Source organism: Sinocyclocheilus rhinocerous, unplaced genomic scaffold (genome assembly GCF_001515625.1).
Source record: "Sinocyclocheilus rhinocerous isolate Xijiao unplaced genomic scaffold, SAMN03320098_v1.1 scaffold412, whole genome shotgun sequence".
Taxonomy (NCBI): domain Eukaryota; kingdom Metazoa; phylum Chordata; class Actinopteri; order Cypriniformes; family Cyprinidae; genus Sinocyclocheilus; species Sinocyclocheilus rhinocerous.
The window spans coordinates 1,037,133-1,048,944 of NW_015642498.1; the positions used below are offsets into that span (position 1 = coordinate 1,037,133).

At 35.9% G+C, this 11,812-nt stretch overlaps 1 protein-coding gene across 1 annotated transcript in view; it reads left to right on the forward strand.

Annotated features, from left to right (window-relative positions):
* The window catches only part of LOC107755884 (protein phosphatase 1 regulatory subunit 12A-like), a 91,594-nt gene extending 82,374 nt beyond the window's left edge, over positions 1 to 9,220 (forward strand). Inside the window, exons 20-26 of the mRNA XM_016572844.1 lie at positions 570 to 635; positions 2,290 to 2,306; positions 4,814 to 4,940; positions 5,032 to 5,136; positions 6,098 to 6,145; positions 7,340 to 7,390; positions 8,955 to 9,220. Of these exons, the coding sequence (XP_016428330.1) occupies positions 570 to 635; positions 2,290 to 2,306; positions 4,814 to 4,940; positions 5,032 to 5,136; positions 6,098 to 6,145; positions 7,340 to 7,390; positions 8,955 to 9,089 (549 nt within the window). The 3' untranslated portion in view covers positions 9,090 to 9,220. The remainder of the gene's footprint in view (positions 1 to 569; positions 636 to 2,289; positions 2,307 to 4,813; positions 4,941 to 5,031; positions 5,137 to 6,097; positions 6,146 to 7,339; positions 7,391 to 8,954) is intronic.
* The last annotated feature ends 2,592 nt before the right edge of the window (positions 9,221 to 11,812 follow it).

The window sequence follows — 11,812 nt, forward strand, 5'->3', positions numbered from 1 at the left end:
GTGCCCTGTTGGTTACAGTGTTTACTTCCTTTTTAATTATATTTTTAATTAATATTTATTTATTTGTGAAAAATACTTTGTCATCTGAAGTATAAGTTTGTTAATTTAACACATTTATTTTTGAATCCATTTTCAAATGATTTCAGATTTCTTAAATATTCATTAAAATAAATAAAATTATATCGGTTTTATATCGGCCATCGGCCACCCTGCTTTCCAAGATATCGGCATCGGCTGTCAAAAAACCAATATCGGTCGACCACTAAATAAAATTATGTTTTATATCGGCCATCGGCCACCCTGCTTTCCAAGATATCAGCATCGGCTGTCAAAAAACCAATATCGGTCGACCACTAGTTATAAATATATAAATAATTCCAATTATTGCATGCCTCTCCAGATTACTTACTTCTGATTGGGCAATTGCAGCTGGCCAGGAAGAAAAGTTACCTGCCAGCTGGTCATTAACTCAATTTTATGTTCATGCCAAAGCATTTAATTTTGGCTTAATTTTGGACCCTTTTATAGTTGGAATATAGTGGAATTTGAAATTAATTTCTTTGTTACAGAGTGACGAGAACGAGCCAGAGCAGCCATCAGACTCAGAAGAAGGCAGCACTAAAGGAGAGCCTCAGGTGAACATCATATCACTTACAATGCATCTACTAACACAAATGTATCAGTTAGACAAACGCCAAGTTTAAATAAATCAGCTGCTTATTGTGTTGGACTGTGTTTGAAGGACTTTGAGGTTCTTCCTCTGCCCAGCTCTCTGTCTTTCACCTTGTATAGTCAAAGAACAGATTGACTTTCCTTCATGTTTGGCAGGACAAACAATTCACTCACATTACCTTGTCTGCTGACCCTGTCCTCTCTCTTCAACTTCCTGGAATTGTCCCAGCAGCATTAGTCATCTTAAAAATGAAAGTCGGCCTGATTCACAGCCTGCCGATTGTCACCTATTACAGTAATAGTTAAGGGTTCAGTTTCTGGCTCCAGCGATAAAAGAAACTACGTGGCTAGTCACATGAGCCGCGCTTAGTGTGTACTTAAGCTGTTAGTGTTGGTGTGACTGGAGTGATATTGTGAGTCCAGTGAGGATAAGATAAATATCCTGTGTCAACATGATCCTGGAAACAGATCACACGCAGTTGGGCGGAAAACTGGGAATGAGGGATTCAAAAGTGGTGACAATTTGTTTGAGTCAGGAAGGTCAAGAAACAAAGAGTAGGACAAAGCTTTGTTGTTGACTGTTGGGTCAATGGAAGAAGAACAGGAAATATTTTGCGCATATCAAGTGGAAGAAAAACCAGCTGACGCCTCAAATCATCCTCCTATTACAACACTTTTTCAAGTGCGCTTTTTCAAGTGTGTCATCCAGGTTTAAATTTAGCTCAGATATTGCCGAATAGAGCTAAAGATCAGTTTTTGGTTGGATGGTTCCAAATGATAAGTGTTCAGCGGGCCGCAATATGAAAGAAAATCTAATGGTGTCTGTGGGTTCTTTATGAGACAGCTGTTTTTTTGTTAGCTTAATAGCACACATTTCCTCTTTGTGTGCTGTTCTGTATTGAAAATGAACTTCTGACACACAGCTGAGTGCTTCAGTGTGCTTCCAGGGCAATCAGCTAAAGGAAGTGGGCATGCATATGGAATATTGTGCACAGTATGCATACTGCATACTACTAACTTCCAAAAATAGTGGTTAATATGCCATTCCAAACTCATTCCAAAACCCTGTGTGTGCTCTGAGCAGCTGGGGAATAAGAGCAGACCAAGAAGTCTTGGCTGCTGATCAGGAATTCATGAAGAAAAGCCCAGCAGGGCTGAGAGGTCTCAGAGCTCAGGGAAAGAAAAGAAACCAGAGGAGGAGGGAATGATGACCAACGTCCTTTTACTTCCACCTTGATAAATGTGACACTCGTGTTGAAGTCAGACCTTTTGAAGCATGACACTTATTAGGACAAAATCAAATGGATTACACCCAGATGTCTTCAAGCACGTCCTTTACTGTAGAGCGGTAAATGATAGATTGCCGACCCGCGCAGACTCTCATTAAATAGCAGTGTTAAGCAGGCCATCAGAGCCAGGAATGAGAGCGTCACAATCCATCCCAGACTAATTGATAATCTGCATTCTAGACGCTCTGCTAGTCTAGACACTAGACAAACAGACACACTAAATGCATTATGAGCATGTGATTGATTAACAGCAGGTACAGACCTTGTAATAACTTCCCCTCTCTCTCTCTCTCTCTCTCTCTCTCTCTCTCTCTGTTCACATCCACAGAGTGACAGACTGTCCAGGTATGTATCCCAAAACACACCAGGCCACTTAAGATCAGCTAAATATGCTTGTATTCATGCCCATTATGAGAACACAAATGGATAATATAAGTATCCATCATTTTCCCCCCTCAGGTATGACCCTGTCTCTACTAGCACTTCCTATCTCGACCGTTACGAGTCTTTGAGTAGCCGTGGCATTGGGGAGAGCCGGCGGCCGTACTCTCGCTTCGAAAGAGACGACACCACTGATTATAAGAAGGTACAAACTTTGCGCTGTATGATTACGCCCCATAAAATAGTGGCTTCCTTACCGGTTGAGTGTTTACCCAACATGCTCTTTCCGCTTGCAGCTTTATGAGCAGATTTTAGCTGAAAACGAGAAGTTGAAAGCTCAGTTACGAGATACAGAACTGGAGCTGGCAGACCTGAAACTGCAGCTGGAGAAAGCCACGCAGGTCAGATCCTGTCCACAATTCACTTTCTGAGAGACTTTGCCCATGTATCATCTGCACTCAAAGATTTTTTTTATCATTGATTGTGGGAAAAAACACCAACAATTCATTCTTTAAAAATAAAATGAATTGTGATAATGATAATACTCTAACACTGCTTTGTAGCATCAGACAGGGTTGCCACTGTCCTGGAAAACCTAGAAATATGAGTGAATTTTCAAGTATGATTTCCAGGCTGGGAAAAGAAAGAAATTAAATTAAATTAAAAAAAATAAATTAAATAAAATAAGCAACTGAATTTTTTTCTTCAATTGCCTAAACACCTTTTTTCCTCAAATTGTTAACATTTATACTGTAATTTTAATACTGTCACAGTGTGTTGTTGCGTCAGTGGTGGAAAACCTGGAAATATATTCAAATTGGAATTTAGAATCAAAAGAAATAAATGACTTGAATCATTCAATCAAATAAATAAATGAATCCGAATTAATTCTGATTATTGATAATACTCTCACACTGCTTTGTTGGATCAGACAGGGTTGCCACAAACTTAGAAATATAACAGGCTGTGAATTGAAATTAAATGAAATAGAATAAAAAATAAAAATTCTTTGATCACCTTGTTAAAATGTATACTGTCATTTTAATACTGTCACAGTGATTTGTTGCATCGGTTATGGAAAACCCTGGAAATATCTTAAAGTGGGAGTTTAAGTTTAGATTGGGAAAAGAAAGAATAGAAATTGCTAGAGTTATTCAATGAAATAAAGAAATAAATAATCAGAATTAATCCAAATAAATCCAACCAATATGATTCCAGGCCAGAAAAAGAAAGAGTAGAATAGGCCAGAAGCTTTTTGTGATTGCAGTTTCTTTAAAATGATTAAAAAACGAATAATAATCATAAAAAGAAAACGCCGAAAATGACAAATGATTTGAAATGTCCTGAGCTCATCCATTGTGTTGTTTGGGTTGCAGAGGCAGGAGCGCTTTGCTGATCGATCACAGCTGGAGATGGAGAAAAGGGTAAAAACAACTGTTACTTGAATCTGTTGTCTCATGAAACATTTCCGTTGAGTTTTAATGTATCGAATCATCGTTCCCCATCCAAGTTAATTATATATATATATATATAATGAGTATGAGTGTATATATTTTTATTTGTATTTCAATATTATATCATATTATATTATATGAATATTTTCCAGCAGTCCAATTAAATAATTTAAGCAACAGGGTTCCCATGAGAAATCTGGAAAAGTCAGGGAATTTTTGTCGTTTCCAGACCTAAAGAAGATAATCTTTATAGTTCATAGGCACAAATATAAATTTTTCTAATTAAAATCAGTTGTAAAATATTTCATCAGTTAAAAGTATGCCATTCCAAACTCATTCCAATACTCTGTGTGTGCTTTGAGCGGCTGGGGAGTAAGAGCAGACCCAGAAGTCTTGGCTGCTGATCAGGAATTCATGAAGAAAAGCCCAGCAGGGCTGAGAGGTCTCGAAGCTCAGAGAAAGAAGAAAACGGCAGGAGGAGGGAATGATGATGACCAAAGTCCTTTTGCTTCCGTGTTGATAAATGTGACACTTGCATGGAAGTCAAACCTTTTGAAGCATGACTCTTATTAGGGCAAAATCAAATGGATTACACCCAGATGTCTTCAAACACGTCCTTTATGTAGAGCAGTAAATGATAGATTGCCGACCCGTGCAGACTCTCATTAAATAGCAGCGTTAAGCAGGCCATGAGAGCGTCACAATCCATCCCAGACTAATTGATAATCTGCATTCTAGACACTCTGCTAGTCTAGACACTAGACAAACAGACACACTAAAAGAATTATGAGCATGTGATTGATTAATAGCAGGTACAGACTTTGTAATAACTTCCTCTCTCTCTCTCTCTCTCTCTCTCTCTCTCTCTCTCTCTCTCTCTGTTCACATCCACAGAGCGACAGACTATCCAGGTATGTATCCCAAAAAACACTTAAGAGCAGCTAAATATGCATGTGTTCATGCTTATTATGAGAACCCAAATGAATAATATAAGTAACCCTCATTTTTCCCCCTCAGGAATGACCCTGTTTCTACTAGCACTTCCTCCCTCGACCGTTACGAGTCTTTGAGTAGCCGTGGCATTGGGGAGAGCCGGCGGCCGTACTCTCGCTTCGAAAGAGACGACACCACTGATTATAAGAAGGTACAAACTTTGCGCTGTATGATTACGCCCCATAAAATAGTGGCTTCCTTACCGGTTGAGTGTTTACCCAACATGCTCTTTCCGCTTGCAGCTTTATGAGCAGATTTTAGCTGAAAACGAGAAGTTGAAAGCTCAGTTACGAGATACAGAACTGGAGCTGGCAGACCTGAAACTGCAGCTGGAGAAAGCCACGCAGGTCAGATCCTGTCCACAATTCACTTTCTGAGAGACTTTGCCCATGTATCATCTGCACTCAAAGATTTTTTTTATCATTGATTGTGGGAAAAAACACCAACAATTCATTCTTTAACAATAAAATGAATTGTGATAATGATAATACTCTAACACTGCTTTGTAGCATCAGACAGGGTTGCCACTGTCCTGGAAAACCTAGAAATATGAGTGAATTTTCAAGTATGATTTCCAGGCTGGGAAAAGAAAGAAATTAAAATAAATTAAATAAAATAAGCAACTTTATTTTTTTCTTCAATTGCCTAAACACCTTTTTTCCTCAAATTGTTAACATTTATACTGTAATTTTAATACTGTCACAGTGTGTTGTTGCGTCAGTGGTGGAAAACCTGGAAATATATTCAAATTGGAATTTAGAATCAAAAGAAATAAATGACTTGAATCATTCAATCAAATAAATAAATGAATCCGAATTAATTCTGATTATTGATAATACTCTCACACTGCTTTGTTGGATCAGACAGGGTTGCCACAAACTTAGAAATATAACAGGCTGTGAATTGAAATTAAATGAAATAGAATAAAAAATAAAAATTCTTTGATCACCTTGTTAAAATGTATACTGTCATTTTAATACTGTCACAGTGATTTGTTGCATCGGTTATGGAAAACCCTGGAAATATCTTAAAGTGGGAGTTTAAGTTTAGATTGGGAAAAGAAAGAATAGAAATTGCTAGAGTTATTCAATGAAATAAAGAAATAAATAATCAGAATTAATCCAAATAAATCCAACCAATATGATTCCAGGCCAGAAAAAGAAAGAGTAGAATAGGCCAGAAGCTTTTTGTGATTGCAGTTTCTTTAAAATGATTTAAAAATGAATAATAATCATAAAAAGAAAACGCCGAAAATGACAAATGATTTGAAATGTCCTGAGCTCATCCATTGTGTTGTTTGGGTTGCAGAGGCAGGAGCGCTTTGCTGATCGATCACAGCTGGAGATGGAGAAAAGGGTAAAAACAACTGTTACTTGAATCTGTTGTCTCATGAAACATTTCCGTTGAGTTTTAATGTATCGAATCATCGTTCCCCATCCAAGTTAATGTGCCATGGCAGTGGAGGAGCATGTGTACTTCACTCTAATGCAGTGATGAGGCATTGAATCCATAAAGGATCGTTAATAGATAAAGCCCCATATCAGCATCTTTCAACTCAAATGCTGAGATTTTGGAGATGTTTACAAACTGATCCAGATAAATGCTGACTTCTGGCCTTGTAACCGTTCCGCACTGGTTTATGTCTGAAGTTTGCAGGCAGGTCTCAGGCTCAGCTGGGTGCTTTGGGTAACGTTTAACCTGAATTTTAAAGTGTTACAGCTCTGCTAGTGGCTGAATCACGTGCCTCTCACAGCCCGAGGGGTTAGAACCAAACCCCATCAGCCAATCACAATCCCTCTTTCACTCTTTTCTTGAAATCACTAAAGCGACACACCTTTCCAGACTTATGGAAAAGAATAATATATCATGCGAGATATAGAGTATGGTGTGGTTTCTGTTTCAAACATTGTATCTGCATGCGTGTGAAAATCATTCCAAAACTTTTTTTGGTTCCTGTTACATCCATTTACAGTATTTAACGTCATTTATATTTGTTAATTATTTACATTATTCCTTAAATTATGCACTAATTTGGTCTGTCGTTGAAACGTGGTACACATGCCTATATACACATACTGAACTGTTTTTGTTTTTTTTTTACTTTTAACATATATTTTAATAAATTAAATTTGTAATTATTATTATAATTATTTTTTTTTATTATTTATATTATTTTATTTGTATGATTTACATTGTATTATATCATTTTTAGTAATACATAAAATTATAAACATAGCAATTATTTAACCATTTTTAAATAATAATAATTAATTTAATTACACTATACAGTTAAGTAACTTAATGTGCTCAGACCTGGTGTTAGCATGAATAAACCGAACTATATTTCTAGCTCTTGATCTGCTTCACTAAGCAGTGTGTGGTTTCCTTCACTTTGTTCACTTCTCTCTGTTTTGACATTCATTCTCCTGATGCATCCACGATTCTCTATCTTTCTTTGTTTGCAGTGATGGTGAATCATGCTGTTGTTTATGTGTGTTTTATGGGCATGTGCGCTAACTTGTCAGTGTGTGTGTGTGTGTGTGTCTGCAGGAAAGAAGAGCTTTAGAAAGGAAGATCTCTGAGATGGAGGAGGAACTGAAGGTACTTTTTGTTTGTTTTTAAAGTGTGTGTGTGTTGTGTGCATCATTAATATCAATAAAAACAAGAATGAAAATTCTTTATTCTAACTCCGCGTGTTTAAGTGAACTATGGTCCATTTTTGTAGAAATGTGTTTATGTGGCTTAGTCTATTTTTTCAGCTTTAATGAGTATACTAGCATATAGATTACTTCAAATATAACAGACGTGGACTAAAAGCTACAAAACTTTGACCCCCCCCCCGTTTGATTATTACGGCTCGTATATGAGACTGTGAGAAGTTTTTTTTTCTTTTCTGTTCATTATATCTGCTTCATAGTGAGTGTGATAAGGCCCAGTTGACCGGTTTCAGCCATACTGTTATATTGTACATCCTTTCAAATCTCTTTTCTAACATGCATATCCTATGACAAGTTACCTCTTTTTTCTAATGTGTGATAAATTTGTATAAATGCATGTTTGTGGCGACTACAAGCAAGTTAATGTTAAAAGGCGTCTGTGTCGAAGAGTTATGTTAGATGTTTTCTCTTGCCTTTGGTTTGCGTGTTTTAATCTTTCTGCGACATGATGGATTTGTGTATTTCAGTATTATATTCCCCACTGAATTCACCCCATTTCTTAAGAGTCTGTGTGTGAATTTGTGTGCATGTGAATCTATACATTGAGGACAATATGTCCACAGAATATCTAGCAAAAATTTGGGGACATCGGAGGATGTCCTCATTTCTAAAACCGATATGTACCCTTTTTATCATTTAAATTTTACAAAATAAGTAATTTATATATAATTTATTTGTGTTTTTTATTTTTTGGTTAGTCTAGGAGTGGTTTCCAAACTTTTTAACTCCAAGGGCCCCTTATTGTCAAAGACAATATTTGAAGGCCCCCCAAGATATTTCTGATACTTGTTATAATGACAAAGCTGCTTGTTAAAAAAAAAAAAAAATCTACAGAAGCTGGTTGTAATATATTAAAATATATCTTAAAATTCTATTATTCTAAAACTTTCCATAACTAATGTTATTCAGGATTCACTTTTTTTAATTGCCAATGAAATTGCTAGTTATTTGTGGTTACAGGTTTTTTATTATTATTTTGTACTCGCACATAGCAAATTCTACCTGATAAAAAAATGCTAGAGTTTGAAATAACTAGAAAAAATATATTTCTTTAAAAAAATTAAAATAAGATTAAAATAAGAAAGGATGTCAGCTAATGTATTGATTTTTAGCTGTTTTAGCGTTTGAATTTTTGTTTTGTTTATACAATTTTAAATCATCTTAATGTCCACTTGGAAGTGTGCTGAAGCCCACTTTTGGCCACGACTACCTAAAGTTTATTAAATGTCCCCATTTATAGCCAAGCGAATGTATGTGTGTCTGCGCATCTTTTTCCTGTTCAATTTCTTTGAATTATTTTTGAGATCCCATTTTTTTTTTTCCTTCAGTGATCTATCGTTCACTTTAACAGTTTACGTTAATACATTATTCCTTTTTTTTTTGCATTTATTTTTGTCTCATGTCTATCATCTTCTCTATCGTTCTTTCTGTTTCTCTGTCTCTCGTAGAATCTTCCTCAGGTAAAGCAGGTGCAGTCTCTGCGTCAGTATAACGAGCGTTTGCAGGCAGAGAACAGGGCGCTGGCTCGCGTGCTCTCCAAAATCTCACAGGGCTGCAGCCACCTGCCCGCAGCAGACCTGTAGACCCGCCCTCACCTCCCCTTACACCCCTCCTCATGCTCCATTCAGCTCCGCCCACGCCCATATAAAGGCAGGTGCCAGCTGATGCTCCGCCTCCCTCTGTGCTTCCTGGGGAGGATTTTGGGGCTTTAAAAAAAAAAAAAAAAAAAAACAGTTCCGTTATTTCTAAAAAAAAAAAAAAAAGTCTACTACATACTGTACATTTTATTATGTACTTTAGAAATGATTGATATTTTGCACATTTTTTGATCAGTTCTACAATGTCGTCATTAAAACATTACATAAAATGTTTTTTCAAGAGTTACATTTTACACATGGCATGTTTCTTGAATTAATGTAATTGATAAAAAATGAAAACACTAATAATGTTTACCCAGATTTTTATGAAATGACATTTTATAAATGGTCAATACTAAAATTCATATTTTCATTAAACACCGCTCATATGAATCACACAGTTCCTGCTATTTTTAAACCACTTTTTTTAGTAATAAATTGTACTGTTTTTGTTTTGTTCTGTTTTTTGAGCTTGTTTGAACTTTTTTGGCCCCTCCCCTCGAATGTGTTGCAGTGAAGTGCAGTTCCTTTTGGATGACTACGGCATCTTGCATGAGGTGCTTGACTGGTTTTTTGTGAAATCAAATATAGTTTCTCTGCTTTTTTTAATTTTGGAGACCAACCCTTTTTCCCCCCAGTCCCAGATTTTTTTGATTTTGGAGCTGAACTGCTATTTATGCTCTGCCTGAGGCTAATCTGGATTGCATGGCTTCTGGAAACTCATGCATTTTAATCCACAGATTGTTGCTGGCAAACACTTAAATTACATTGGATCTTTTCTAGCATAATCTAGCCGATTGTTTACAGAATGAGAAACATTTTTGGATGCATTCTGTTTGCCGATAGGACTCAAACACAGTATAATATGACCTTTTTTTCTAGGTTTTTAAGTTCTGTTTCTTTTACTCAGGTCTGTTTTGTTTTTATGGACTGTTTTTAATGCATTTTTCCAGTTTTTGCACTTGCTGTACTCAACAAACTGTAAACCTCTCTCTTGGGAAGTATCATTACATCGTTAAAATGTAGTTGTCAGTGGCAAGTTTATCACAAGGAAGTTGTTTCTTTGCGCTCCTGCAAAACATCTAAACTTCTTCACTGACATACAATTTTTTGCCTTTCTTCTTAGAAATATTTCACCCAAAAATGAATGTTCTGTCATCATTTACTCACCCCTATAGTGTTATAAACCTGTATGACTTTCTTTTGTGGAAGTTATCTAGCAAAAATAAGCTTACTGGGACTGGTCCAAATGACTCTTGCTGTTTTAGGACATGTGAGGTCACGTAATGGCCTTTTGTAAGAAAAACGACCAAGAATGAAGTCAATGCTTTTGTTTAACTTCCTTTAGTTGTTCAAAAATAGAAAGAAAGGGGGGGGGTAAACTAAGATGATTTTCATTTATTACTTTAGCTAGTTTCTCCCAACTGATCCTTTTTCGTAAACATGTTTGATTTTCTTTACAAAACTCAGTTTCCAGTTAGTCCAATTAGTAGTCTTCCTGACTGCTATCCGTCTGTCAGTGTATGGTCAATGGTGAAATCTCCACTTCAACACTGTAACCTGAAGACTGAAACAGATCGGTATCGAGTAGCGCTCAGTGTTGTGGTTTATACAGACAATTTGAGGCACTCTTGTGTTCCAGTCCCTTTATTTATTCCGTCCAGTCGAGGACACACAAAGGGACACTGTGTGTACAGAGAGAGAGAGAGAGAGAGAGGACCGTCTGGCCTGAGTGCTGTCCTCATCTGAGAGTGCATGGCTATGGTTTCCCATTGAACTGCAGTGTGCCTGCTGGTTTGTGTGTGTGTGTGTGTGTGTGGATCTACGGTTCCTTTTCTACTGAAATGGTGCTGGTTCTGGTGACATGGAATCTGCAAACTTAGAAACGGGGGCTCATTTTCACTGATTTTAGAGCCAAATGATGCCGCAACTTTGCTAGGGCTGGCTGATGTAATTGTAATCATTTTGATGTGAGTGTGTGTGTGTGTGTGTGTGTGTGTGTACACTACCAGTCAAAAGTTTTTGAACAGTAAGATTTTTAATGTTTTTTTAAAGAGGTCTCTTCTGCTCACCAAGCCTGCATTTATTTGTTCCAAAGTACAGCAAAAACAGTAAAATTGTGAAATATTTTTACTATTTAAAATGTAATTTATTCCTGTGATTTCAAATATTTTTTTAGTATGTATGTATATGTATGTGTGTATACTGCATATATATATTTGTGTGTTTGTGTATTTTTTATTATTCTTTTATATATGATTTTAGATATTTATATTTTTTATATATTTAAAGCGATTATTATTTTATTTATTTTGCTATTGCAATAATACAAAAAGTGACATGCGAATATGAAAGCATTAAAACACTGAATTTATTCAGATTCAGAGCTCTGACTCAGCTATTGGTTAATGTTAACGCATGGGATTTTTCATGTATTAAAGCTTAAAATTATATTTAACTATACATATGCATGTAAATTAACATTTATCAAACAAGTATCATAAGTATCAAATGTAAAAATACATATATAATTGGTGCTTATAAATGAACATCAAATGTAGGTTTAAATCTGTATAGAATTAAATTATAATTGTAGTTATTGTTTTAGGATATATTAATTTTTTAAATATTTTTTATAATTTATATATATATATATATATATATTATGT